Genomic DNA, 23,812 nt, shown 5'->3' with positions numbered 1-23,812 from the left:
ATGAACTTAATTCTTAATTTCAATGAAATATGAACTTAATTCTTAATTTCAATGACATATTAACTTAATTCTTAATTTCAATGAAATATGAACTTAATTCTTAATTTCAATGAAATATGAACTTAATTCTTAATTTCAATGACATATTAACTTAAGTTCATATTTCATTGAAATTAAGAATTAAGTTAATATGTCATTGAAATTAAGAATTAAGTTCATATTTCATTGAAATTAAGAATTAAGTTCATATTTCATTGAAATTAAGAATTAATTCTTAATTTCAATGAAATATGAACTTAATTCTTAATTTCAATGAAATATGAACTTAATTCTTAATTTCAATGAAATATGAACTTAATTCTTAATTTCAATGAAATATGAACTTAATTCTTAATTTCAATGAAATATGAACTTAATTCTTAATTTCAATGAAATATGAACTTAATTCTTAATTTCAATGAAATATGAACTTAATTCTTAATTTCAATGAAATATGAACTTAATTCTTAATTTCAATGACATATTAACTTAATTCTTAATTTCAATGTAATCTAAATTTAATCCTCAATTTAATATAAATTTGATCCAAAATTTAATCTAAATTTAATCCTCAATTTAATATAAATTTGATCCAAAATTTAATATAAATTTAATCATCAATTTAATATAAATTTGATCCCCAATTTAATATAAATTTAATATAAATTTAATCCTCAATTTAATATTAATTTAATCCTAAATTTAATATTAATTTAATCCTCAATTTAATATTAATTTAATCCTCAATTTAATATTCATTTAATCCTCAATTTAATATTCATTTAATCCTCAATTTAATATAAATTTAATCCTCAATTTAATATAAATTTAATCCTCAATTTAATATCCATTTAATCCTCAATTTAATATTCATTTAATCCTCAATTTAATATTCATTTAATCCTCAATTTAATATTCATTTAATCCTCAATTTAATATTCATTTAATCCTCAATTTAATATTCATTTAATCCTCAATTTAATATTCATTTAATCCTCAATTTAATATTCATTTAATCCTCAATTTAATATTCATTTAATCCTCAATTTAACATTCATTTAATCCTCAATTTAACATTCATTTAATTCTAAAATAACACCCTATAGTCCTAGAAAAGACGGCGACGAAGCGACAAACCCACCTATATACTCTCCATCTATACCCTGGGAGTCAGTTCACAGATATCCAAGGGATGCTCTACATCTGGCAATGGTGTCAAGCAAAACGGAATTTAAGAACTTTTTATTTTATCAGAGTATAATTCGGGCGCCACGTACGAAGCGCAAGCCTAAAAAGAGTGTCCGTTGGAACGTTTCCAAGGTAACGGTGTTCCGAAACTTTTAAATTCTCCAACCTCGAAAAGAAGGAAAGTCAAAAGAATTTTTCTTAATATTTTTTATTTAACATTCTAATTTTTGTCTAGTCAGCAGCTGACATGCAAAATGAAAAAATGAAGTCATTTTTTTGCCGTTTGAACTTAATCCATTTCAATAAAACCATTATTCTTACGTAAAACAACGTCATAAAAGCATTATATTAGTTTCTATACTAGAAATCGATATTACTAAGAATGCCCTTCATTTATACTTCAAGAGAATGACTATCCCACTCACTCACTAACACAGGGCCCCCACTCAAATCTTCAATTTTTTTATAGGAAAAATAGGATTATTTTTCTAAAAATATAGGACTACATAGGACTATTTTTACAAAATTATAGGATTTTATAGGACTATATATGCTATTTAATTAACTAACTTAATGAATTTCAAAACAAAATCTATATTTAGATAAATAAGTCTTTGATTTTCACTTAAAAATTGAAACTATTTAACCATTTTATCACGAAAATATACCAGTAGCTAACCATGTTAACAATAACCAAAGTATAGACTAGAATGACTTGGTATAGGAATTTATCCTATAGCTAAATCTAGCAATTTAACTGAGTGGCTGGATTTGAAATTGGCAAAATATCAAAATTATAGGATTTTATAGGAGTTTTGAGGGATTTTGTTAAAAATATAGGATGTTATAGGACATTTTTGAAAATATAGGATTAAATAGGAATTATAGGACCTCTGCGGGCCCTGCTAACAGTTAGCTCCTTGATGTTACCTAAGACCAGGGTTGTTCGATCACTTAGATTTTTTATTTGGTGAAATATTTTTCTACCACGGATGGCGCTAGTGACGCTAAGTTTCCCCTACAGATATTTTGTGGGCTTTACCTCATTACACAGGAGTACCTACGGAAAGGGAACACTACCAAGTTTTCGTGTCGATCGATCTCGGTTCTTTATGATCTCTAAATTAGTTAATTGTCATTAACAATTTAATTTTTGAAATTGCGAACAATCTAAGCAAACCTAAGCTAATTAATTCTAGTACAAAATTTGTATTTCAGTTCAACTAAATATCTGAGAAACTGAAATTTAATGTTCGCTAATTATAAATATTAAAAAAATAAATTTCCTTAAAATTCACACGTGTAAAAACGAAACAGAAATTAAAGCGATCCCAGTTAGTTTGTAAAATTTAAATTTCCCGCTTTCTCCTATAAATTAGGCTGCACCTCGGTACTTCTATGCATTGGGGGTAACGCCCATAAGTATCTGAAGGGGCTACACAGTGTCGGGCGCGCCATCTATTTGCCACTTTTTCTTTAGCCAAACTCTCCTATGGTAAAATTGCTAAGTGATCGAACCATCTCTCTACAACCCTGCTAAGACTGTTAGAGTTGTTGGGATTTCGCTATACCTTACTTCCAAAATCAGGTAACTCGATTTAAGCGATTTTCGTTTTTTCTATGGAGCATTTTTTGCTTAAAGGAAATATAACTCGCAAAGCAATCTTTATGGAAGACCCTTTCAATTTTTAAAATTTCCCTATACAGTAGCGCCAAACATTTAAGGAAAATTTATCCCCTAAATTTACATAGAGATAAATGAAGCGTTTTCTGTCCAATTGTAAGTCTTTGATTAACACGCGGAAGACGATTTATATGTTAGTTTAAAATTCGGGAAAAAATTATAAATAAATAAATACATAAAAAAAACGTAAATTATTTGAATAAATAAAAACATTTATTCAAATAACTTACGGTTTTTTTATCTTATTTTGGCTCATAAAAAAGCGTTAACCCAAATCAACTATAATCTTAACTAATCTAATTCCCACCCGTTAATCTAATTCCCGCCCATTCCCGAATTCCAAATTACGTTTTCAATTCATATCCAAACCGAAAATATGATATCTAATTCTTGCCCATTCCCGAATTCAAAATAACGTTTTCAATTCATATCCAAACCGAAAATATGATATCTAATTCCCGCCCATTCCCGAATTCAAAATTACGTTTTCAATTCATATCCAAACCGAAAATATGATATCTAATTCCCGCCCATTCCCGAATTCAAAATTACGTTTTCAATTCATATCCAAACCGAAAATATGATATCTAATTCCCGCCCATTCCCGAATTCAAAATTACGTTTTCAATTCATATCCAAACCGAAAATATGATATCTAATTCCCGCCCATTCCCGAATTCAAAATTACGTTTTCAATTCATATCCAAACCGAAAATATGATATCTAATTCCCGCCCATTCCCGAATTCAAAATTACGTTTTCAATTCATATCCAAACCGAAAATATGATATCTAATTCCCGCCCATTCCCGAATTCAAAATTACGTTTTCAATTCATATCCAAACCGAAAATATGATATCTAACTCCCGTTCATTCCCGAACTCTAAATTACGTTTTCAATTCATATCCAAACCGAAAATATGATATCTAATTCCCGCCCATTCCCGAATTCAAAATTACGTTTTCAATTCATATCCAAACCGAAAATATGATATCTAACTCCCGCCCATTCCCGAATTCAAAATTACGTTTTCAATTCATATCCAAACCGAAAATATGATATCTAATTCCCGCCCATTCCCGAATTCAAAATTACGTTTTCAATTCATATCCAAACCGAAAATATGATATCTAACTCCCGTTCATTCCCGAACTCTAAATTACGTTTTCAATTCATATCCAAACCGAAAATATGATATCTAATTCCCGCCCATTCCCGAATTCAAAATTACGTTTTCAATTCATATCCAAACCGAAAATATGATATCTAATTCCCGCCCATTCCCGAATTCAAAATTACGTTTTCAATTCATATCCAAACCGAAAATATGATATCTAATTCCCGCCCATTCCCGAATTCAAAATTACGTTTTCAATTCATATCCAAACCGAAAATATGATATCTAATTCCCGCCCATTCCCGAATTCAAAATTACGTTTTCAATTCATATCCAAACCGAAAATATGATATCTAATTCCCGCCCATTCCCGAATTCAAAATTACGTTTTCAATTCATATCCAAACCGAAAATATGATATCTAATTCCCGCCCATTCCCGAATTCAAAATTACGTTTTCAATTCATATCCAAACCGAAAATATGATATCTAATTCCCGCCCATTCCCGAATTCAAAATTACGTTTTCAATTCATATCCAAACCGAAAATATGATATCTAATTCCCGCCCATTCCCGAACTCTAAATTACGTTTTCAATTCATTTCCTAACCGAAAACCAGATATCTAATTCCCGTTCATTATCGAACTCAAAATTAACATTTCCGTCCATTCCCAAACCGAAAATAAGATATCTTATCTAATTCCCACCCATTCACGAATTTAAAATTACCATTTCTACCCATTGCCCAACCGAATATAGGATTCCCACCCATCTGGAACAAATAAATTTCCTTTTCCATCCATTCCCTACCCCAAAATAAGTAATCAGTCCCACCCATTACCGCGGTATTCCCACGGAGTTAGCGCTTTCGCCTCATAACAAGAGGAGCCGGGTTCGATCCCAGCTTGTGCCTCTGGGTGAAGACACAGAAAGACTCCTTCCACGTATAGTTTGAAAGTTCTCACCTCCACTGGTTAAAGGGATTTTCCCTTGAATTCTTCGGTTTCCCCTTTCCATAAAAACTTGTAGAGGTTAACGGTAATGGTGAGTGTAGGGAGCTGTTGGCTCGCGTGGCTTGAAGAGCTTGCCACCTAGGAGCAACAAACACAACACCCCACACAAGGAGAACGCAACCCGTCAAAAGTCGTGGATTTTCTCGCGTACATTTTTCATTGGCTAGACGCTTTAGCGCCTGCTGCCGTTGGAAGGGGAAAATTCGGAAATTGTCTTTCCCCCGCCCGTAAAACGTTCAGCGTAAAGGCTCGGGACGCTCGTCCAATGAAATTCGTACACAACCCTTCGTTAGCGTGTTTAAAGGCTAGCTGCGTTCTCCTTGTGTTTGATGCTCCTAGTTGCCACCACCCTCCTACGCGTTGTAAGCCTGATTAAAAGGCATTAAAAGTCGCTAGATGTCTTGGGCCTAGAGTGACGCCTTGGATATTAACCTAGCTGATTATTATTATTATTATTCCCCAAAATTCCTCAAATGTGGCGGAAAAATGGACGTTTCTAGTACGGAAAAAAGCGTTATGGAAACAGACACAAAAACTTAAAATGTGAAAATTCTTCGTGGGTTTTTGACAGATTCGAGGAAAGGTTTAACTTTTCGAATCAACGAGTCCAGACAGTGTACAAAATGATCTCATTTCCTTCATTTCTTTGGAATATAACGGGAAGTTAAGTGTCGTACAAAGTGAAATGGAGCGAGCGATCATTCGGGAGTCGCGAGGAGATCATTAGCCGCCATCCCGACAGATAAAGCTGTGTCCAAAAACAGGATGCTTTTTATTTTAATAGTTTCTTTTTAAGCGGGAAATCAGGGGATGTTTTTCATCTCGAACGCCGTTGGAATTTACAACTTTACGAATCGCTATTTTTGTTAGCACGGGCCTCGGTTTGCATGGTCTCCTGATTTAGACCAAGCAAGGGGTCGTAAGAAATTTTCGGAATTAATTTCCCTGACTATTTTTCTAAATTTTCCTAAACATTTTAATCCCGATTTTCCCAGGTCATTTTAATCCCAATTTTCCCAGGTCATTTTAATCCCAATTTTCCCTGAACCTTTTAATCCCGATTTTCCCTGAACCTTTTAATCCCGATTTTCCCTGAACATTTTAATCCCGATTTTCCCTGACCATTTTAATCCCGATTTTCCCTGAACATTTTATCCCAATTTTCCCTGAACATTTTAATCCCGATTTTCCCTGTACATTTTAATCCCGATTTTCCCTGTACATTTTAATCCCGATTTTCCCTGAACATTTTAATCCCGATTTTCCCTGAACATTTTAATCCCGATTTTCCCTGAACATTTTAATCCCGATTTTCCCTGAACGTTTTATTCCAAATTTTCCCAGGTCATTTTTGCACAATAAAAAATCTTGAAACATATTTAATATTATTTTACAACATCTTTTTGCGTGGTTTTTTAGAGCCTTTTTCAAACCATTGTCAAATGCCCTAACATTTTTCGAACAGTTTTCAAATTCCCTGATTTTTTTCGAACCATTTTCAAATTATCTGACTTTTTTCTAACCATTTCCAATTTCCAGACTTTTTCTAACCATTTTCAAATTCCCTGACTTTATTCGAACCATTTTCAAATTCCCTGACTTTATTCGAACAATTTTCAAATTCCCTGACTTTATTCGAACCATTTTCAAATTCCCTGACTTTTCTAGGAATTCCAGATTCTGTGGCAGCCCAGATCTCCGGGTAGGCGGAGAATATCTTACGGAATGCTATAGTTGCGGTCACGTATTCTCTGTTCACCCTAATACATTATTGGTTTCTACTCAAAAGTAAATTTGAATATTTGATGCTATAGATCATTAAGTTGCCAAAGTTAGCGTTATTTTTACTGTTGAAAGAGTTTCAATTTCCGATCCGAATTGAAAAGGAAATACAAGGAGACATCCCGAAGTGTAACCCACCGATTTTGTTCAAACGCGAGGGATTGGTAGACCTTCATGTAACTTGAAAAATCCTATAGGGAATTTATTCAATGGGCAACCATTTTGCTATGGTAACAAAAAATTGAAATTTCCCCATTGAAAATAACATGGGATTCTAACCGATCCCTAGGCCCCCCCCCCCCCATGCAGTGTTCTGGGGTGGTAAATAAATACATTTATTGTGGCAAATTGTGGCAAAAAGTGTCATGGCAAATAATGATTTTTAGTGACAAATTGACATATACTGGCAAATAATAGAAAAAGTAAAAATACTAATAAATTTTTCATATGAATACCATAAAAATATTTTTAGGCTATTTTTGTAATTATAGTATGCGGGGTTGCCAATAATTGGGCTATTTTGTATATTTTTCGCATAAATATATAAAATGTTTGGCAGATGATTAATGAGATGATTGAAACATAAAAAAATTAAACCTTTTATTTTGTTCATTGCTAAAGGTTCTAGCAAATAAAGTGTTCTAAGAGTAAAAAAATATTTTTTTCCCCTATTTGTCATTAAATGCCATTATTTTTCACTACATGCCATTATTTGTCAAATTTGCCATTATTTGTCACTATTTACCAGTGACTTGGCCTATATTCGAAAAAAGTGACATTTTAGGAACACTGCCCCCATGTGAACAAGTTTCAAAATTTAAAAATGCCAAAAATAGACAAAATAGCAAAAAAGTGATGAAAAAAATCAAAATTGATCAACTTTTGATCAATTTGAACAATTTATCTATATATTATTCCGATATTTCACAAATAATCGATTTCAATCAATTATAATCGTTTTGATCAAATTTTTATAATTTATTTCAAACAATTTCTAATTTTTTTTCAATGTTTGTACTATTCTAAATTTTCACTCACATTTTTCCAATTTTAGCCAATTTGGTTAATTCTCACCCATTTTGTTCAAATTCATCAAACGTTGATCAATTTTGATTTTTTTCGTAATTTGTTTTCTATTTTGTCTATTTTGGGCATTTTTCAAATTTTGAAATTTGTTCGCATGGGGGGCCCTAGGAATCGGTTAGAATCCCATGTTATTTTCAATGGGAAAGTTTCCATTTTTTGTTGTCTAAGACATTTTTCGTTGCCATGGCAAAACGGTTGCCCATTGAATAAATTCCCTTTAGGATTTTTCAAGTTACATGAAGGTCTACCAATCCTCCGAGTTTGCCAAAGTTAGCGTTATTTTTACTGTTGAAAGAATTTCTATTGAATCAATTTCCGATCAGAATTGAAAAAAAAAATCCCGACCTTTTTTAAGGACAAAATTTTTCATTTTGGAACTTCATATTTTATTTTTATCAGATTTTAATATTTTTATTTCAGCTTTTTATTTTTAAAAGTGTTATAATTTCAATTCCATGGATTTTATAAATAAATATATTGTGAATTTTAAAACCGTTTTAAGTCTATTTTCATTTAGTTTTTTTTCACAATGTGCTTCTCTTCGCTTCTATTACATTCCCTGATTTTCTCAAAATCCTAAAATGCCCTGACTTTGTAGGCCTACTTTCAAATTCATTTTTATTTTCCCTGAACTGCGGCAACTCTGATATAGGATACCGTTAGACGTACGCGTATAAAAAACCGCTTAAATTCGTACATTAAAACGATCTTTTATTAATAAAGGTCCGTTGTATTAATTCAGTTCGCTTTAGCCACATCAAAAATTCATGTTTTTTTTGGTTAAAATGCCGAAAACTTCCGTCGCGAGGATATTGGGAAAACACCTACCCGTCCCGCCATCTATCAGACTACCGACTAAACAAAACGAAAATAAATGTTCAACAAAACTTACCGAATCCGAATTGTGCCTTGCATCCAATTCCTCCATATTTATTTAGGTTTATTTTTTATTTTATATCTATTTCCGAAACGTATTTTAGCGATATTAGTGCGGGTGTTCTTAAAATAAAGAAGTTGTTAGGAAAAGTGGTCGAAAGGTCCAGGCTGGGGTCTGCAGGAACTGACCGCTGCCACGGAAGAGGACGTAGAAGGTGCTGGCTGGCCCGCTGCGTGCGAAGAGTGTCCGTCGATGACCAGCTCATCATGCAATTGGCTCATTTTGGCCGTGCTCTCAACATGCCCCGACGTTTAAACCGGTACAAAATTTTACCAAAATATAATTGCTGGCGAAAGAAAAGAGACAAAACAATAACATGCGTGTTAGACAAAAATCGATTCAAGTCGCTCCACGAAAACTAAATATCACGTCTCTATTTAAGAAGCTCAAATGGAAAATAATATTTGGCGATTTGTTGGGTAAATATATCTAATGCGTAATAAATAATAAAATGTAATGCGTAATGTATAATAATATATGAGTAATACCATAAGTGTATAATATTTTCTCATAAGTGTGACACTTCCTATTCTTCACATGCAAAATTTTTGCTGACAAGGAGGACTACCCGAGGTGGTTATCACCGATTTTGTTGAAACTCGGGGGTTCGGTAGACCTTACGCTAGTATGAAAATTGCCAAAGGGAAAAGTTGCAATGGGCTTAAAGGCCTTTTCACACGAGCCAACTTTTTGACCCAACTAGATGAGTCAACTTGAGTTGAGTTAACTAGTTGGTTCGTGTGAATAAAAGTTCGATGAGTTGATCCACCAAAAAAGTACGCGAGTAAAAAATGGATCACTGATCCATTTTTGCTGACTCAGCATTTTGATTTGAAAAGTTGGTTCGTGTGAAAAGGCCTTTAGTTTTCCTATGGCAACCCAAAATGCTTTTGACCTCTCCTTTTAAAAAAGCATGGGATTTTTGTTAAAATTTAACCAAATTGATAAATTTTAGCCAAAATAGGTCAAATTCATCTTATTGGGTATGTTTTGAAAATTTAATTTTTTCCAATTTTTTAAGTAAGCAAGTACCCTGTGAAACCGAGAAAATCCCATGCTTTTTTAAATGGAGATTTTTTTGTTTTGAGAGGAAAAAAACATTTTCGGTTGCCATGGGAAAACTAAAGCCCATTGCAACTTTTCCCTTTGGCAATTTTCATACTACCATAAAGTCTACTTAACCCCCGAGTTTCAACAAAATTGGTGATAACCAACTCGGGTAGTCTCTTTGTGAGAGCTATTCACAAGTCTGTAATATTGTTCAATAAGTTCGTCACTTTGGGGAATATTTTACTGAGAGCTAGCAACGGAGTGACGTCATCACAAGAAGAAAATCTCCCCCTAGCGAGGCGCTGTCAACGGCTATGTGTGACGCGTTAATAAGCGGACGCAAAACGGCGAAGAAGCCCGTAATGCAGTCTGTCTTGTTAATAGCTCTCAGTAAAACTTTCGCATGTGAAACATAGGAAAAGTCACACTTATGTAAGAATATTATACACTTATGGTATAATGCGAAATATATAATAAAATATAATGCGTAATATATAATAAAATATAATGAGTAATATATATTAAAATATACTGCGTAATATATTATAAAATATAATGCGTAATATATAATAAAATATAATGCGTAATATATAATAAAATATAATGCGTAATATATAATAAAATATAATGCGTAATATATAATAAAATATAATGCGTAATATATAATAAAATATAATGCGTAATATATAATAAAATATAATGCGTAATATATAATAAAATATAATGCGTAATATATAATAAAATATAATGCGTAATATATAATAAAATATAATGCGTAATATATAATAAAATGTAATGCGTAATATATAATAAATTATAATGAGTAATATATAATAAAATATAATGCGTAATATATAATAAAATATAATGCGTAATATATAATAAAATATAATGCGTAATATAAAATAAAATATAATGCGTAATATATAATAAAATATAATGCGTAATATATAATAAAATATAATGCGTAATATATAATAAAATATAATGCGTAATATATAATAAATTATAATGAGTAATTTATAATAAAATGCAATGCGTAATATATAATAAAATATAATTAGTAATATATAATAAAATATAATTAGTAATATATAATAAAATATAATTAGTAATATATAATAAAATATAATTAGTAATATATAATAAAATATAATTAGTAATATATAATAAAATATAATTAGTAATATATAATAAAATATAATTAGTAATATATAATAAAATATAATTAGTAATATATAATAAAATATAATTAGTAATATATAATAAAATATAATGAGTAATCTATAACTATAAGTCTTAAAGTGTGTCCTTTTATTTATTTATTTATTTGTAAAAAAAACTCGAGAACGGTGAGCTCTAGAGCTTTGAAATTTTAACTCAATGTTCAGGGCCTGATTGCCAACTAAACGCGCCTAATTACAAATACCTGACATGGTTATTAATCTAATTCACTTTTACTCATATTTCAATTTTATTTTAATCGACTTTGGACTTCCACCTCTTGGCTTCCCTTATCTATTATTCCGGCGGGTCTCGGCTTTCAATTTTTAACGGGTTAATGTGAAATTCGTAGAAGGGGAGTTAGTGTGAAAAAAAGGGACTTCGTAGAAGGGGAGGTTTAGTTGGCTTTTTGCTACAGCGTTTACCTTACGTACAAATCAGATCTAATTCATTAAAATTAAGACCCCGGGCGAAGCCGGGTATTAAAGCAAGTATATAATGAAATATGAGTAACATTTAATAAAATATAATAATATAATAAAAAAGCACAATATATAATAAAAAATAAGGCACAATATATAATAAAAAATAAGGCACAATATATAGTATAACATAACATAACATAATATATAATTTAATATAAACAATATGCATAATATATATTCTATTCAATTAAATAAGAATTTCCAGGACATTAAATATTCAAAGCAAATTTCGGGGCGTAATCCTTCAGAATCATTGTCAGAGCTGGAAGTATGGAGAGTTTAATCAGCTAGTTTTAATGAGAAGAAGTCCGGAAAAACAGAAAAAAGCCCAACACGGTCGGTTTGATCCCACCTTAATGAGAAGTCTAATCTGACTGTCTTCTGTCTTGTGATTTCGGATCACTAACCCTCTCTTTAAGGAGGTCATTGACCACCCCCGACAAGGCACAGGGGGGACGGGCGGGCTATATGGTCTTATTTAAAAAATTAAAATCTACGCGATGTTACTTTTAAAATTATTTGTCATTAAAAAAGAACGAAGTTTATTGAGGCATTCGGAAAATATTCAGCTTGTTTCATTGAAATGAGAAATGAAAAATAAATAAATAAAAATATTGTCCTCATCTAAATAAAAGAATTTACGACGTGGTGTATTCAATCAAGCTAGGTTATTGATAAGAATGAATAATTCAGTCGCGTTGCATTATTAACTACGAAATGTCTAAAGAAAATGTTTTTACGTATCTCGACCTTCAACAAAATCTTAGACACTTAACAATATCAAAATTCGATAATGAGATATTAAAATTGAAGGTTTCCAATAAGTATTATCAAGAACCCATAGACGTACTATGGGTTCTTGGTATTATAAGTAGAATTATTATCTCATTGGTCGCGAATTGAATTTTAATCTAGTTATAATACTAGAATCAGGTATGGGAATTTAGGGAACGGAAATCAGATTGATATCTTATTTTCGGTTGGGGAATGGATGGAAAAGGTAATATTGAATACGGAAACGGTCGGGAATAGATTTTCAATTAGTTGCCATACTTTTGAATCGCAAAAGGGAATTTCGGGAATGAGAAAATTTATGTCAAATGGAATGGGAATGGTTGGAAGAATATATAATCTAAAATGGAAAAGGAATGGTTGGAAAAAATATTTAAACAGAAATGGAATGAGAATGGTTGGAAAAAATATTTAAACGGAAATGGAATGGGAATGGTTGGAAATAATATTTAAACGGAAATGGAATGGGAATGGTTGATAAAATATTTAAACGAGAATGGAATGGAAATGGTTGGAAATAATATTAAAACGGAAATGGAATGGGAATGGTTGGAAAAAATATTTAAACGGAAATGGAATGGTTGATAAAATATTTAAACGAGAATGGAATGGAAATGGTTGGAAATAATATTAAAACGGAAATGGAATGGAAAGGGTTGGAAATAATGTTAAAACGGAAATGGAATGGGAATGGTTGGAAAAAATATTTAAACGGAAATGGAATGGTTGATAAAATATTTAAACGAGAATGGAATGAAAATTTTTGGAAATAATATTTAAACGGAAATGGAATGTGAATGGTTGGAAGAATATATAACCTAACATAGAGTGGACTGATTGGAAAAAATATTTAAACGGAAATGGAATGGGAATGGTTGGAAGAATATATAACCTAAAATAGAGTGGAATGGTTGGAAAAATATTTAAACGGAAATGGAATGGGAATGGTTGGAAGAATATATAATCCTTAATGGAATGGAAATGGTTGGAAAAAGTATTTAAACGGAAATAGAATGGGAATGGTTGGAAGAATATATAACCTAAAATAGAGTGGAATGGTTGGAAAAATATTTAAACGGAAATGGAATGGGAATGGTTGGAAGAATATATAATCCTTAATGGAATGGAAATGGTTGGAAAAAGTATTTAAACGGAAATAGAATGGGAATGGTTGGAAGAATATTATATAATTTAAAATGGAATGGGAATGGTTGGAAGAATATTATATAATCTAAAATGGAATGGGAATGGTTGGAAAAAATATTTAAACAGAAATGGAATGGGAATGGTTGGAAATAATATTAAATCGGAAATGGAATGGGAATGGTTGGAAAAAAACTATTTAAACGGAAATAGAATGGGAACGGAAATTTGTTCAACGGGAATAGGTGGGAATGGTAACTTTTCCGCTGCAAATTCAGCTCTATAACGTGTATGAGTGCGAACCGGTGTAGACGGATAATCTAGTACCGGATTTATCTTTTATTTCGCTACGAGTACGCATTATTACAAAAAAAGTAATATCGAAAGATAATCAAAGACCTATTCAAGTAAAATTAAGAATCTTCTGGCCAGATTAAAAAGATTTAGACAAAGTAAAATTAAACATATTGAGATCTTACAATAAATTTACTTCTAATCTGAATAAAAATGGAATGAAAACATTCCAAATATTAAATTAAATTGGAAGTCAAGCGCATAATTAAAATCCAAATTGAAAAGATAACATATATATATGGTAATAAAGAAAAACATAACGCTAAAAACCGCTAACGTATTCGCGAAAAGGGTATAAATGATTGGAAATGCCGTAAGAATAATCCGCTTCAAGATACTCTCGACACTAAGGGCTGGGTTGCATCCGGGCGGCCGACCTCGCACTCATAAATCCAGCGTATCACCATGGCAACTATCCGCTCTTCTCTCTCCAATTGCTCAGAGGCGGATAGAAACGAGAGGGTGAGCCAAAGAAAACGAAAAAGCCACGAACGCGGGTAGTAAAAGGCGAGGAAAAAACGAGCCAGTTTCTCGTTTGTGTGCGAGAAAAAACGAGCCAGTTTCCTCCGTTGAACGAGAAAAACTTTTCGAATTTATCCACAAATAAAGTGAGATAGAAGACCGACTTTCGGGGGACTATTAAACGGCCAATTCGCGAGAAGGTAATAAATACGCCATTTCCAGAACAGGGACAAAAATCACTTAATAACAATGGTTATAATTATATTTCTGGTAGAGAGCTGCATTCGAAGGAGAAACGTTTCCATTTCCGTTGAAACAATATCCATTCCCATACCATTTCCGTTCAAATATTTGACTTCCAACCTTTCCCATTGAAACCTGTCCATTTCTGTTTAAATATTTGTCTTCCAACCATTCCCATTCCCGCCCATTCCCGTTGAAACAATATCCATTTCAGTTCTAATATTGGTCTTCCAACTATTCTCATTCCCGTTCAAACCATATCAATTTCAGTTCCAATATTTGTCTTCCAACCATTCCCATTCCCGCCCATTCCCGTTGAAACAATATCCTTTTCAGTTCAAATATTTGTCTTCCAACCATTCCCATTCCCGCCCATTCCCGTTAAAACAATATCCATTTCAGTTCTAATATTGGTCTTCCAACTATTCCCATTCCCGCCCATTCCCGTTGAAACAATATCCATTTCAGTTCTAATATTGGTCTTCCAACTATTCTCATTGCCGCCCATTCCCGTTAAAACAATATCCATTTCAGTTATAATATTGGCCAGTTTTGGCCTTCCAACTATTCTCATTCCCGTTCAAACCATATCAATTTCAGTTCAAATATTTGTCTTCCAACCATTCCCATTCCCGTTGAAATAATATCAATTTCAGTTCTAATATTTGTCTTCGAACCATTCCCATTGAAACAATATCCATTTCAGTTCTAATATTGGTCTTCCAACTATTCCCATTCCCGCCCATTCCCGTTGAAACAATATCCATTTCAGTTCTAATATTGGTCTTCCAGCTATTCTCATTCCCGCCCATTCCCGTTAAAACAATATCCATTTCAGTTATAATATTGGCCAGTTTTGGCCTTCCAACTATTCTCATTCCCGTTCAAACCATATCAATTTCAGTTCAAATATTTGTCTTCCAACCATTCCCATTCCCGTTGAAATAATATCAATTTCAGTTCTAATATTTGTCTTCGAACCATTCCCATTCCCGCCCATTCCCGTTGAAACAATATCCATTTCAGTTCTAATATTTGTCTTCGAACCATTCCCATTCCCGCCCATTCCCGTTGAATCAATATCCATTTCAGTTCTAATATTGGTCTTCCAACTATTCCCATTCCCGTTCAAACCATATCAATTTCAATGAAATTACTGAGACCAGAGAGAAAATCCATTCGCGAAATTTCTTTTTCCATCCATTACCTAACCGAAAATCGCCCATTCCCGCGGTAATCACACGGTTACCGTGGTAAATAGTAATAAAGCGTTACCACGCAGCTTTCTCTAGTATTTGTTATTAGCGAAGTTATAAATTGTAACGCGGGGAGTTGCTTCAGACGTCACTGCCAAAGTATCAAGCTAACTTGACGACGATAAGGAAACTAAAAATGAACTTAATAATATAGCTGGGGGGCAACAGTTAAATACTTAAGGCAACTAATTTTCCGTTTACGTTTTAAATTCAACATCATTTAGGACAAAAAACTATACGAGGATAAAATAAACGTTAAATATAAAAGGATAACTGTCGAGAGAAAGTTAAAGAATTTGGATTTTGTAAAATTTCCAAGGGCATAATAACATTTTTATTAGCTCACCTCGACTAAAACGATTTGTTATAACAAGAATGTACTTATTTAAACTTCGGAAGAATGGCAATGTAGAGACCATTTTCAGCGTTTATCTGAATCCACCTGTTAATACGCGTCATTTTCCTAGTATGTATAAATATATACTTGGTTTTTACACATACGTCTATACGAATATCGTCAATAAAAACCTTGCATTTAATTAATTGAATATGATAAGTATTTCGAATAGAATTTTTCCTTATAAATTTAGTACGAGGAAATTTCGGGGAAAAACAGACTAGAAATTGTAAAGTAATAAAACAAAATATCAAAACAATTAAAACAAATTCAACCACCTAAGCTAAATCTTTTAAAAACTACTTAAGCGTAATTACATTCCATTTCCTTCGCTCCAAAAACGGTGAAAATCTCGAATTTCCCAAACGTGACCTAGATAAAGAAGTTCGTCAACCCAAGCTTCAGAGAAAAGTTAGAAAGTGGAAATTTGTAAATAAAGCCGACCACACGTTTTACGAAAAAATTACCTTAACTGGAATTACCCCGATTAACAAATAAAATAAAATTTCTTAATTTCGAAAATAATCCCGTCGATAACTTCCAGTAATTTCCAGAATTAAAAATTTGTGGTATCTTATTTTTAAACATTTTATGTTTCTTTTTATTGATAAATCTGAGTGCAGCAAAAATTTAAATTAAACTTAATTAAATTTAATTACTACTTGTAATTTAGTTTGCTCAGAATTGTAAATTTTCATAAATACATTGTAGTATAATAGACGATTTAAATTAAAATCAGAAAACCCTGGATTTTAAGTACTTAATATTGGTCAAGTAAGTTAGAATCTTGAAACAAAAACAGTCGAAAATACCTTTATTTAAATACGAAACGAATATATTCAAATATTCCGACGGACCAGCTGAAACGCTATTTCGCTTTCCCATATAGCCATAAAATAAATTGGTGCAGGCGCTGCAAAATTATGTCCATACATTATATTAGAACCACACCCTGCTACACGGTACAGGCCTACACATTTTTGGGAAATGAAAAGAAGAGCATTACATAGAGTGAAAATCATTTTTGATAATGTTGGGTCACCGTCTATACCGCCCAAAATCAATTGAAAATGTATATAAAGGTGTCAAGTAGGACCTTTCGTATCGACCATGGCATTGAAAAGATATTCCCTTCACAAAAAAAGGTCACGGAATTTTATGATCCTTAAATAAAATATTACGGCGTTTGAATAATTTAATCCTGGTTATTTCTAACGGTTAATAAATAAGGGACATTATGCGATCCCTATGGGTAACGGCGCGTTCAGAAATTTGCGGGGGTGGAATAATTTTTTTTGCCTTTTTTGGATTTGACCCTGACACACTCAAACAGTTTTTAAATTATTATTATATAGGGAACAGTGGAGATTTGATTGCATGATTTCAAACAGATATGTTACGAAGCTGGAGGTCGTTCGGGAATGGAAAATAATATATCTTAAGGTTGTCACGAAAGTCGGAAAAACCACGCTCAACAGTGATCTTAAACGCCGAATCGATAGTACTTGAAAATATAGGTTAATGTATTTATTGCTATTAATTCGGACTATGGAAAAGCGTTTTCTCTTCCGATATGTCTACGTAGTATACTTAAAAAAGGTGATTAAAGTCTAATTGCAATTCAACGATTTTTAAAACGCATTTCCTATCAAGGTTGCGACGTTTTATTTTAACATACTAATGATTTGGTTATTAATAGGTGTAAAGTCATTAAAATTACAGCGAGAAAACTGGGATGTTTATATATTAATTCGTTCGTTGCGCCGGGTTATGCGGTTCTATTTAATATATTTATGAATGTATGAGATTTTCAGCCGGTGATAAGCCGCGCTTACCCGGCGACGATATTCGCCGAATCACCAAAGCAGGCAACCACCAACGGGAAAATCAAACTACCGATCCTTACGAAGCCTAGGTTATTACGTTGGTTCGTAATAACTGGCACTTTATAATAAATTTAAAGAAAATTACGCTTACCTGATAAAGATAATCCTATAAGATAAATTTTAACTCCATTTTGGCGAAGAGACACAAATAATAATCCGTGAGCACAATTTTAAAGGCGAATTCAGGTAGAGCACTTAGTTGACACAACCCGACTGAGATCGAAGTCGGCCATCTTCCAAATAGTCCGCTAAAATAAAAAACAAATGAATTTGGCACTCCCCCCCCTCTTCTATTTTTCCTTCTACGGAGACGATAGCGCCATCTCTCTGCCATTTTCAGTATCACAACAATCCCTGGAAATATTCCTAGACTGGAACTAGACATTTTTTAATTTGACATGGGGATGCTGGTGCCATCTATTTCATATTGATAGCCAATAAGATGGTATAACATATAATACTATTGAATAAATCATAAATTTATAACGTATAAGAATATTAATGAAATTGGCGGTCGTTTTAAATGGAAATAAAAGTAAGATTTTATTTAAACATCTTTAAAAATATTGAAAATACAAAAAACGGGGTACTTTTTATTTGTAATAGTGATATCGTAAGTGTATAATATTATTACAATATATTACAATATTGGAACGATATTATACACTTATGGTGATAGTGATAAAATCTTTTAAACGTTTATGTAGTATAAAGGGAATATAACCTCCAAAGCCCCAAATTTTTTGGAACTACCACAAAGCATCGTCGAAAATTTCAAAAATCATAGGAATGGGCCTTTCTATAAATTAACGTGGCCTTCTTGTTTACTGTTCCACAATGCTTCCTCAGCTCCCCCACTAAAGAGAGCTAATGAATTCGTCCATAGGTTTGACTGCAAAATGTCAAGAAAAAGTTGGGCAGTCGTAGATAATTTATGAAAAGGCCTATTAGCAGCAAATGTTGGATCCCTTTGGGGATGGCGCAACAGAAATACTGCAGGTTATATACCCTTTAAGCTGTTTTATTTTTTAGGTAAACTTTTTAAAATAAGAATTATACATAATAAAATGGCTTGAACAATCTGATATCTGAGTTTAAAAACGCTATAGCTAAATCAAAACGAAACTAATTTCGTACAGGTTGTATTACCCAACAAGTACAGAAGGTTTTTGAAAAGTGAGTTCAAGATATTTGCGTCATTTAAGACTTGAGACCCGTTTCGGCTGCTCTGGTACTGTAAGAGAAGGACTGATTGCTGCTGGCACTTCCGCTGTATTCCTTGTTTGCGAAGTAGAAAGCGACCCCGAAGAAAGCGCATCCGCCAATTAGCAACAGGGCCCCAACAGACAGCATAATGGGTCCTACAATCCTCATCAAATGGGCTCCCAAATATCTGTCGTAGTTTTCATCCGCCGCCGGTGGCCGTAGCTCCGTGTAGGCGATTCCGGACATGATGGCTCCCGCTATCAACAGACCTAGGCCTAATATTCCAACGCAAAGGGTACACCATCCTACCGCTTCGAAATTACCAACTCTGAAAGCCGATCCTTTGGCCATGATTTGCTGAAAAACGCGATTTTTAATTTATTAAAAATTACACGTGACACACGCTCAATTTATCTACAAAAATTGGGAGCTTCCATTTTTGTACATCGTTCAACGCCCTTCCGGCATTGAAGTGATGGCGTTTCACTTTTCAAGCCAATTTCTTTGTTTTATCTTCAAATATCGTATAAATAAACCACGGAAAAATAATAATACTTACTTTTTAATTATTTATTTCGCTTTGAACTTGGAAATTAACGTCAAAAATTTAAATTTAAAACGCTGTCCTAAATGATTTTCACCGTTCGTTCTTAGAATCTAGCTCCAAAAACATGGAGAACCAATGATTCAATCCGCAGATAAGAACAATTATTTTTAATGATAAGAACCGTTACAACAAAAAAAATACTTGGAAGATTTCACAAAGGCATTTAGTAAGTGTAGATCATTGGCACACCTGAGAGGCACAGTCAAAAATCTCCGATAATCGCCATAGAAACCCCCTCCCTCGAAAAAGTTCTTCGAGAGTACAAAGTTTATCGCAAATTTCGCCTCACCCGAAACTATACTATACAAGGTTTAAAAACGTTTATTCGGAGCTATTTACAATAAAATGACGCTGTTTTTGCGTTAAAAACAATGATTATGAGCAAGACCGTAAAACAACCATAGCTACTTTGTTAAAGTTAATTTGGTTAATAAATTACCGAATATATGAATTACAATGAAGATTTAGCGACAGTCAAGACCTGATAATTACTCGGCGAGAATAATTTCACTGGATCCTCTGAGACTGGCAGCGTAGAGCCTTGCTGCTTCTCTTTGCTCTTCTTTGCGTCTCCTGTCCTCCTTGAATTTCGTAAAACAATTAAATTAAATTATTAACCTCTCCAAAGCAACTTAATTTTAACTAATCGATCCCATTCGCCAAAATGTACTAGAAATTTTACGAATTGCAAATTCCTTTCATAGCTGACGAGTTTTATTTTTACACACTCTAGATACCTTGCTGAGCTACCATTTAGCAGACGAATGTTTTTGGAATCAAATTACCTTTACAAATTAATATTTCAGCAATGAATTTAAGGATGGCGCCACATTTTTGGCTGTTACGCGGTCGCCATGATAGGGTAGGATAGGCTTTCTCGTGGAAAAACGGTATGGAGTAATGTTGAAAAACTATTTCAATGCTTCACTGTATAAGCCTATAATATTGGTACATAAGTTTGTCACTTTGGGGAGTGACGTCATCATAAGAAGAAAACCTCCCCCTAGCGAGGCGCTGTAAAAGGCTACGTGTGACGCGTTAGCAAACGGACGAAAAACGGCGACGAAGTGTGTCTTGTGAATAGCTCTCAGTAAAACTTTTGCATGTGAAGAATAGGAAGTGTCACACTTATGTAAAATATTATACACTTCTGTTCACCGTGATGATTGATGGAGAATAAGGACTGACTATCTCTGACGTCATCATGTTGCTTCACACCCGGTGTTTAAAGCAAGTGTCGGCTCCTATTTTAAGGTTAGTATCATTGGCGAGCGAGAGATATCACTAACGTAGAGTTTAGTTGAAATTGAAACAAGTTGAGCAAGCAAATTATTCCCTCAAAAGTAGGTGCCTCGACGTACCCCTTCCTTTGATTGGCTTTGCGTAATCACGTGCGCAGTCAACTTAGCTTGGATTGGCATTTCTGCAATCACGTGTTTCAATCTCGTAATCGTTGACTTCAAATAAATGACAATACGTTTTTGAAAGTCGAAAATAGATGGAAGCAACTTCCCGCGAATCTAAGCAATCATAGCCATCTTCGTTACATAGACCCAATCAAAAATACAGACTGCAACGATAAAGCCGACACTTCCTTTAACCCCTTTTATGTTATCCCCCGTTATCCAACTGGCAATATGATTGTTTAACAATATGACTCCTAGCTTTTTCTCTATGGCTTATTCAACCTACTTTCTGTAAGTAAATTCCAACGGAACTAATTCCAATGAAGAACAGAAGTCCACCTAGTAGCAGTAGAACAATTCCGGCTATCCAAACCTTCATAATGAAAGTCAATGGTTGAAACCAAACGCTAAATAAACCTAGACTTTTAAAAATAGCTTACAGCGTCCGCTTCTTGGGGTGAAGAACCCAAGACTACCAGGACAATGCCGATGCTGAAGACCACTCCACCCAGTGAGCACGAACTGTGAAAATTATATTTTTATACACACTTTAATTAAATTAGTAAGATTAGTAGATGCTAATTCAAGGTATTAAAAATAAACTTACAATACGCCCAGGTTAAAATAGCGTTTTGGAGTCTTTGGAATGGAATTATAATAAGGTGACATCGTCATTTTTCTGTTTATTTATAAGTTATTTTTGTCTTCGCGTCTTTCTACAACTGAAATAAAGGAATTTTGTTCAGAAAGAATGTCACTTATAGTTTAAAAATAAGGAAAGGGTAATGTCAGTAGAGGGAAAATAATTATTCATAAATTAAGGAAGACGCGTTTTGGAAAGCAAAAGGGATTCTCGCGAAATCGTTAGGAGATGCAACGGTACCCACATTCTAGCCTTGATTTGACAATCCCACACAAAAGATAGCATTTGACTTAAATTGCAAATTTCGTCGCGAAGACAACGAATCAGTGGGAAGAAACGAATGTTTTTTACATTTGTTAGAAAGATGGGTTAGTATGTCAGTTATTTAAAGCTTACTGTAATTTCGTTTGTTCAACGAAATAAACCTATAACTATAGCTACAACTTATCGATATTGAAACATTAGCTTAAGGATTGTGATTCACCGGTGCGATGAGTCAATGACAATAAGGGGCTATTGAAAAGTTAACTCCCTTGATAGAAACTAAACATCTTCAGTACTTAGATTTTTAGGACTCATAACGAAAGGTATGGTGTAGGTTTACGCGTTTTCCCCCCATTCCACAACAGTGTTGAACTTCGCCTTAAAAGTCAACACGCCAAAAACTCAGTTTATAATTATTACGATATCATTAATCCTAAAGGTATTTCTATCGGTCGTTAAATTCTACAAGCGAATAAAAGAATTATGAGCGTTTCATTCATACCGTATTTCGCGTCTTAAACGACCCAAATCTGGTCTTAAAGAAAGGTTTAAAAAACACCATACGATTCCTGCGAACAAAGAGCTAGTATTGTGCCATTTTACTTCCGGTATTGCAAACCAAATAAATTCTAAATATTTAATAAGTTGGCACATAGTCATACCTTTACCAAGAAGAAAAAATTTAAGAATTTCAAAGGCGCGCCTTTCTTTAACATCACACGTTCATGCATTTCTCTATTTATAAAAACGAGTTATGTCAAGTAGTTACCTGTTGGAGTCCGGTTTTATTTTAAAAATATAAGGGGGTTCATTAAAATGTTTTCAACAATTCCTTAGTAATGAAGTTAATTGTCATATTTAAAGTAATTGCGTAAAACATTTTTTCAAATATCAGTCGGGAGATACGATTTTCACGCGTCAGAATGATCAGAATAACTTTGACAAAATGATTATAATTAAAAAACTTACGTTTTGATTTTGATGACACTATATTCCGTGATGATATCAAAATTTTTAATTCAAATAGTGGACAGATTTAACATTTCTCTTTACCCTTTTCAATTTTCAAAACACGAGTAGAGTTTGGCATAAGAATTCTGAACACCTCCTGGTTCAACGTTTATGTTTTGTTCTGACTGGCAACGTTTTACGTCGAACAACGTAGTATTTAACGCTACGCCACTAGAATTTAATATTTTTTATTGCCTGCCTCCAAAACCGGTTTCTTGGAAATGACGCTTTAGCGGCAAAGGTAAAAGTAAGGTAAAGCTACGTAAAGTCTGCTGTAAATCCTCCTTCGAAAAAAGACAAGATTCCCTCAACTAAAAAGTTAAGAAATAAATTTGCCAAGATGTTTTTATTGATTTCAACTTTTTAAATCTTTACATTATGGCAAAAAATAACTTTAGTAGAGACAAAAAGAAAATTTGTGACGGAATAAAACTAAAGAATAGGAACCAACATACGCACCACACACATACTACAAAATGTTTGCATTAAATTTGTAAAATCAGAACAGTTGGGCCAAATTTTTATCTCAATATT

The 23,812-nt window shown here is 33.0% G+C and overlaps 3 protein-coding genes across 8 annotated transcripts in view; all 3 read right to left on the bottom strand.

Moving 5' to 3' along the window:
* The window catches only part of LOC149925149 (oxysterol-binding protein-related protein 3-like), a 42,490-nt gene extending 24,105 nt beyond the window's left edge, over window positions 1-18,385 (bottom strand). For 3 of the 5 annotated variants that reach the window (XM_090159670.1, XM_090159671.1, XM_090159672.1), the window contains exons 1-2: window positions 18,233-18,385; window positions 8,805-9,135 (exon numbers count right to left, since the gene is read on the bottom strand). In XM_090159670.1, the coding sequence (XP_090015796.1) occupies window positions 8,805-8,840 (36 nt within the window). In that variant the 5' untranslated portion in view covers window positions 8,841-9,135; window positions 18,233-18,385. The remainder of the gene's footprint in view (window positions 1-8,804; window positions 9,136-18,232) is intronic. The other 2 variants (XM_090159669.1, XM_090159673.1) reach the window with 2 other exon arrangements.
* A 273-nt stretch (window positions 18,386-18,658) lies between these two features.
* LOC149925148 (uncharacterized) lies at window positions 18,659-20,005 on the bottom strand. Its single transcript, XM_090161066.1, has 2 exons — window positions 19,907-20,005; window positions 18,659-19,704 (listed from the first exon to the last, which is right to left on the bottom strand). The coding sequence occupies exon 2, from the start codon at window positions 19,696-19,698 to the stop codon at window positions 19,342-19,344; it is 357 nt and encodes a 118-aa protein (XP_090017192.1). The 5' UTR covers window positions 19,699-19,704; window positions 19,907-20,005; the 3' UTR covers window positions 18,659-19,341.
* A 41-nt stretch (window positions 20,006-20,046) lies between these two features.
* LOC149925147 (uncharacterized) lies at window positions 20,047-23,381 on the bottom strand. Of its 2 annotated transcripts, XM_090161067.1 has the most exons (5): window positions 23,237-23,381; window positions 21,968-22,082; window positions 21,801-21,882; window positions 21,647-21,733; window positions 20,047-20,535 (listed from the first exon to the last, which is right to left on the bottom strand). In XM_090161067.1, the coding sequence occupies exons 2-5, from the start codon at window positions 22,033-22,035 to the stop codon at window positions 20,443-20,445; spliced, it is 330 nt and encodes a 109-aa protein (XP_090017193.1). In that variant the 5' UTR covers window positions 22,036-22,082; window positions 23,237-23,381; the 3' UTR covers window positions 20,047-20,442. The 2 variants fall into 2 exon arrangements, with proteins under 2 accessions (XP_090017193.1, XP_090017194.1); XM_090161068.1 differs by lacking the exon at window positions 23,237-23,381 and having other exon boundaries at window positions 21,968-22,292.
* Window positions 23,382-23,812: the final 431 nt, after the last annotated feature.

Source organism: Leiobunum rupestre, chromosome 10 (genome assembly GCF_980474605.1).
Source record: "Leiobunum rupestre chromosome 10, qqLeiRupe1.1.hap1, whole genome shotgun sequence".
In the NCBI taxonomy this organism is placed as follows: domain Eukaryota; kingdom Metazoa; phylum Arthropoda; class Arachnida; order Opiliones; family Sclerosomatidae; genus Leiobunum; species Leiobunum rupestre.
The sequence above is the reverse complement of the archived record's forward strand: the minus strand, read 5'-3'. Positions and strand labels throughout refer to the sequence as shown.

Coding starts and splice junctions, on each gene's coding strand:
- LOC149925148 (XM_090161066.1), bottom strand. CDS start 19,698: ATGGCCAAAGGATCGGCTTTCAGAGTTGGTAATTTCGAAGCGGTAGGA.
- LOC149925147 (XM_090161067.1), bottom strand. CDS start 22,035: ATGACGATGTCACCTTATTATAATTCCATTCCAAAGACTCCAAAACGC. Junction 21,883..21,967: donor TATTTTAACCTGGGCGTATT/GTAAGTTTATTT, acceptor TAATTTTCACAG/TTCGTGCTCACTGGGTGGAG. Junction 21,734..21,800: donor CACCCCAAGAAGCGGACGCT/GTAAGCTATTTT, acceptor TTCATTATGAAG/GTTTGGATAGCCGGAATTGT.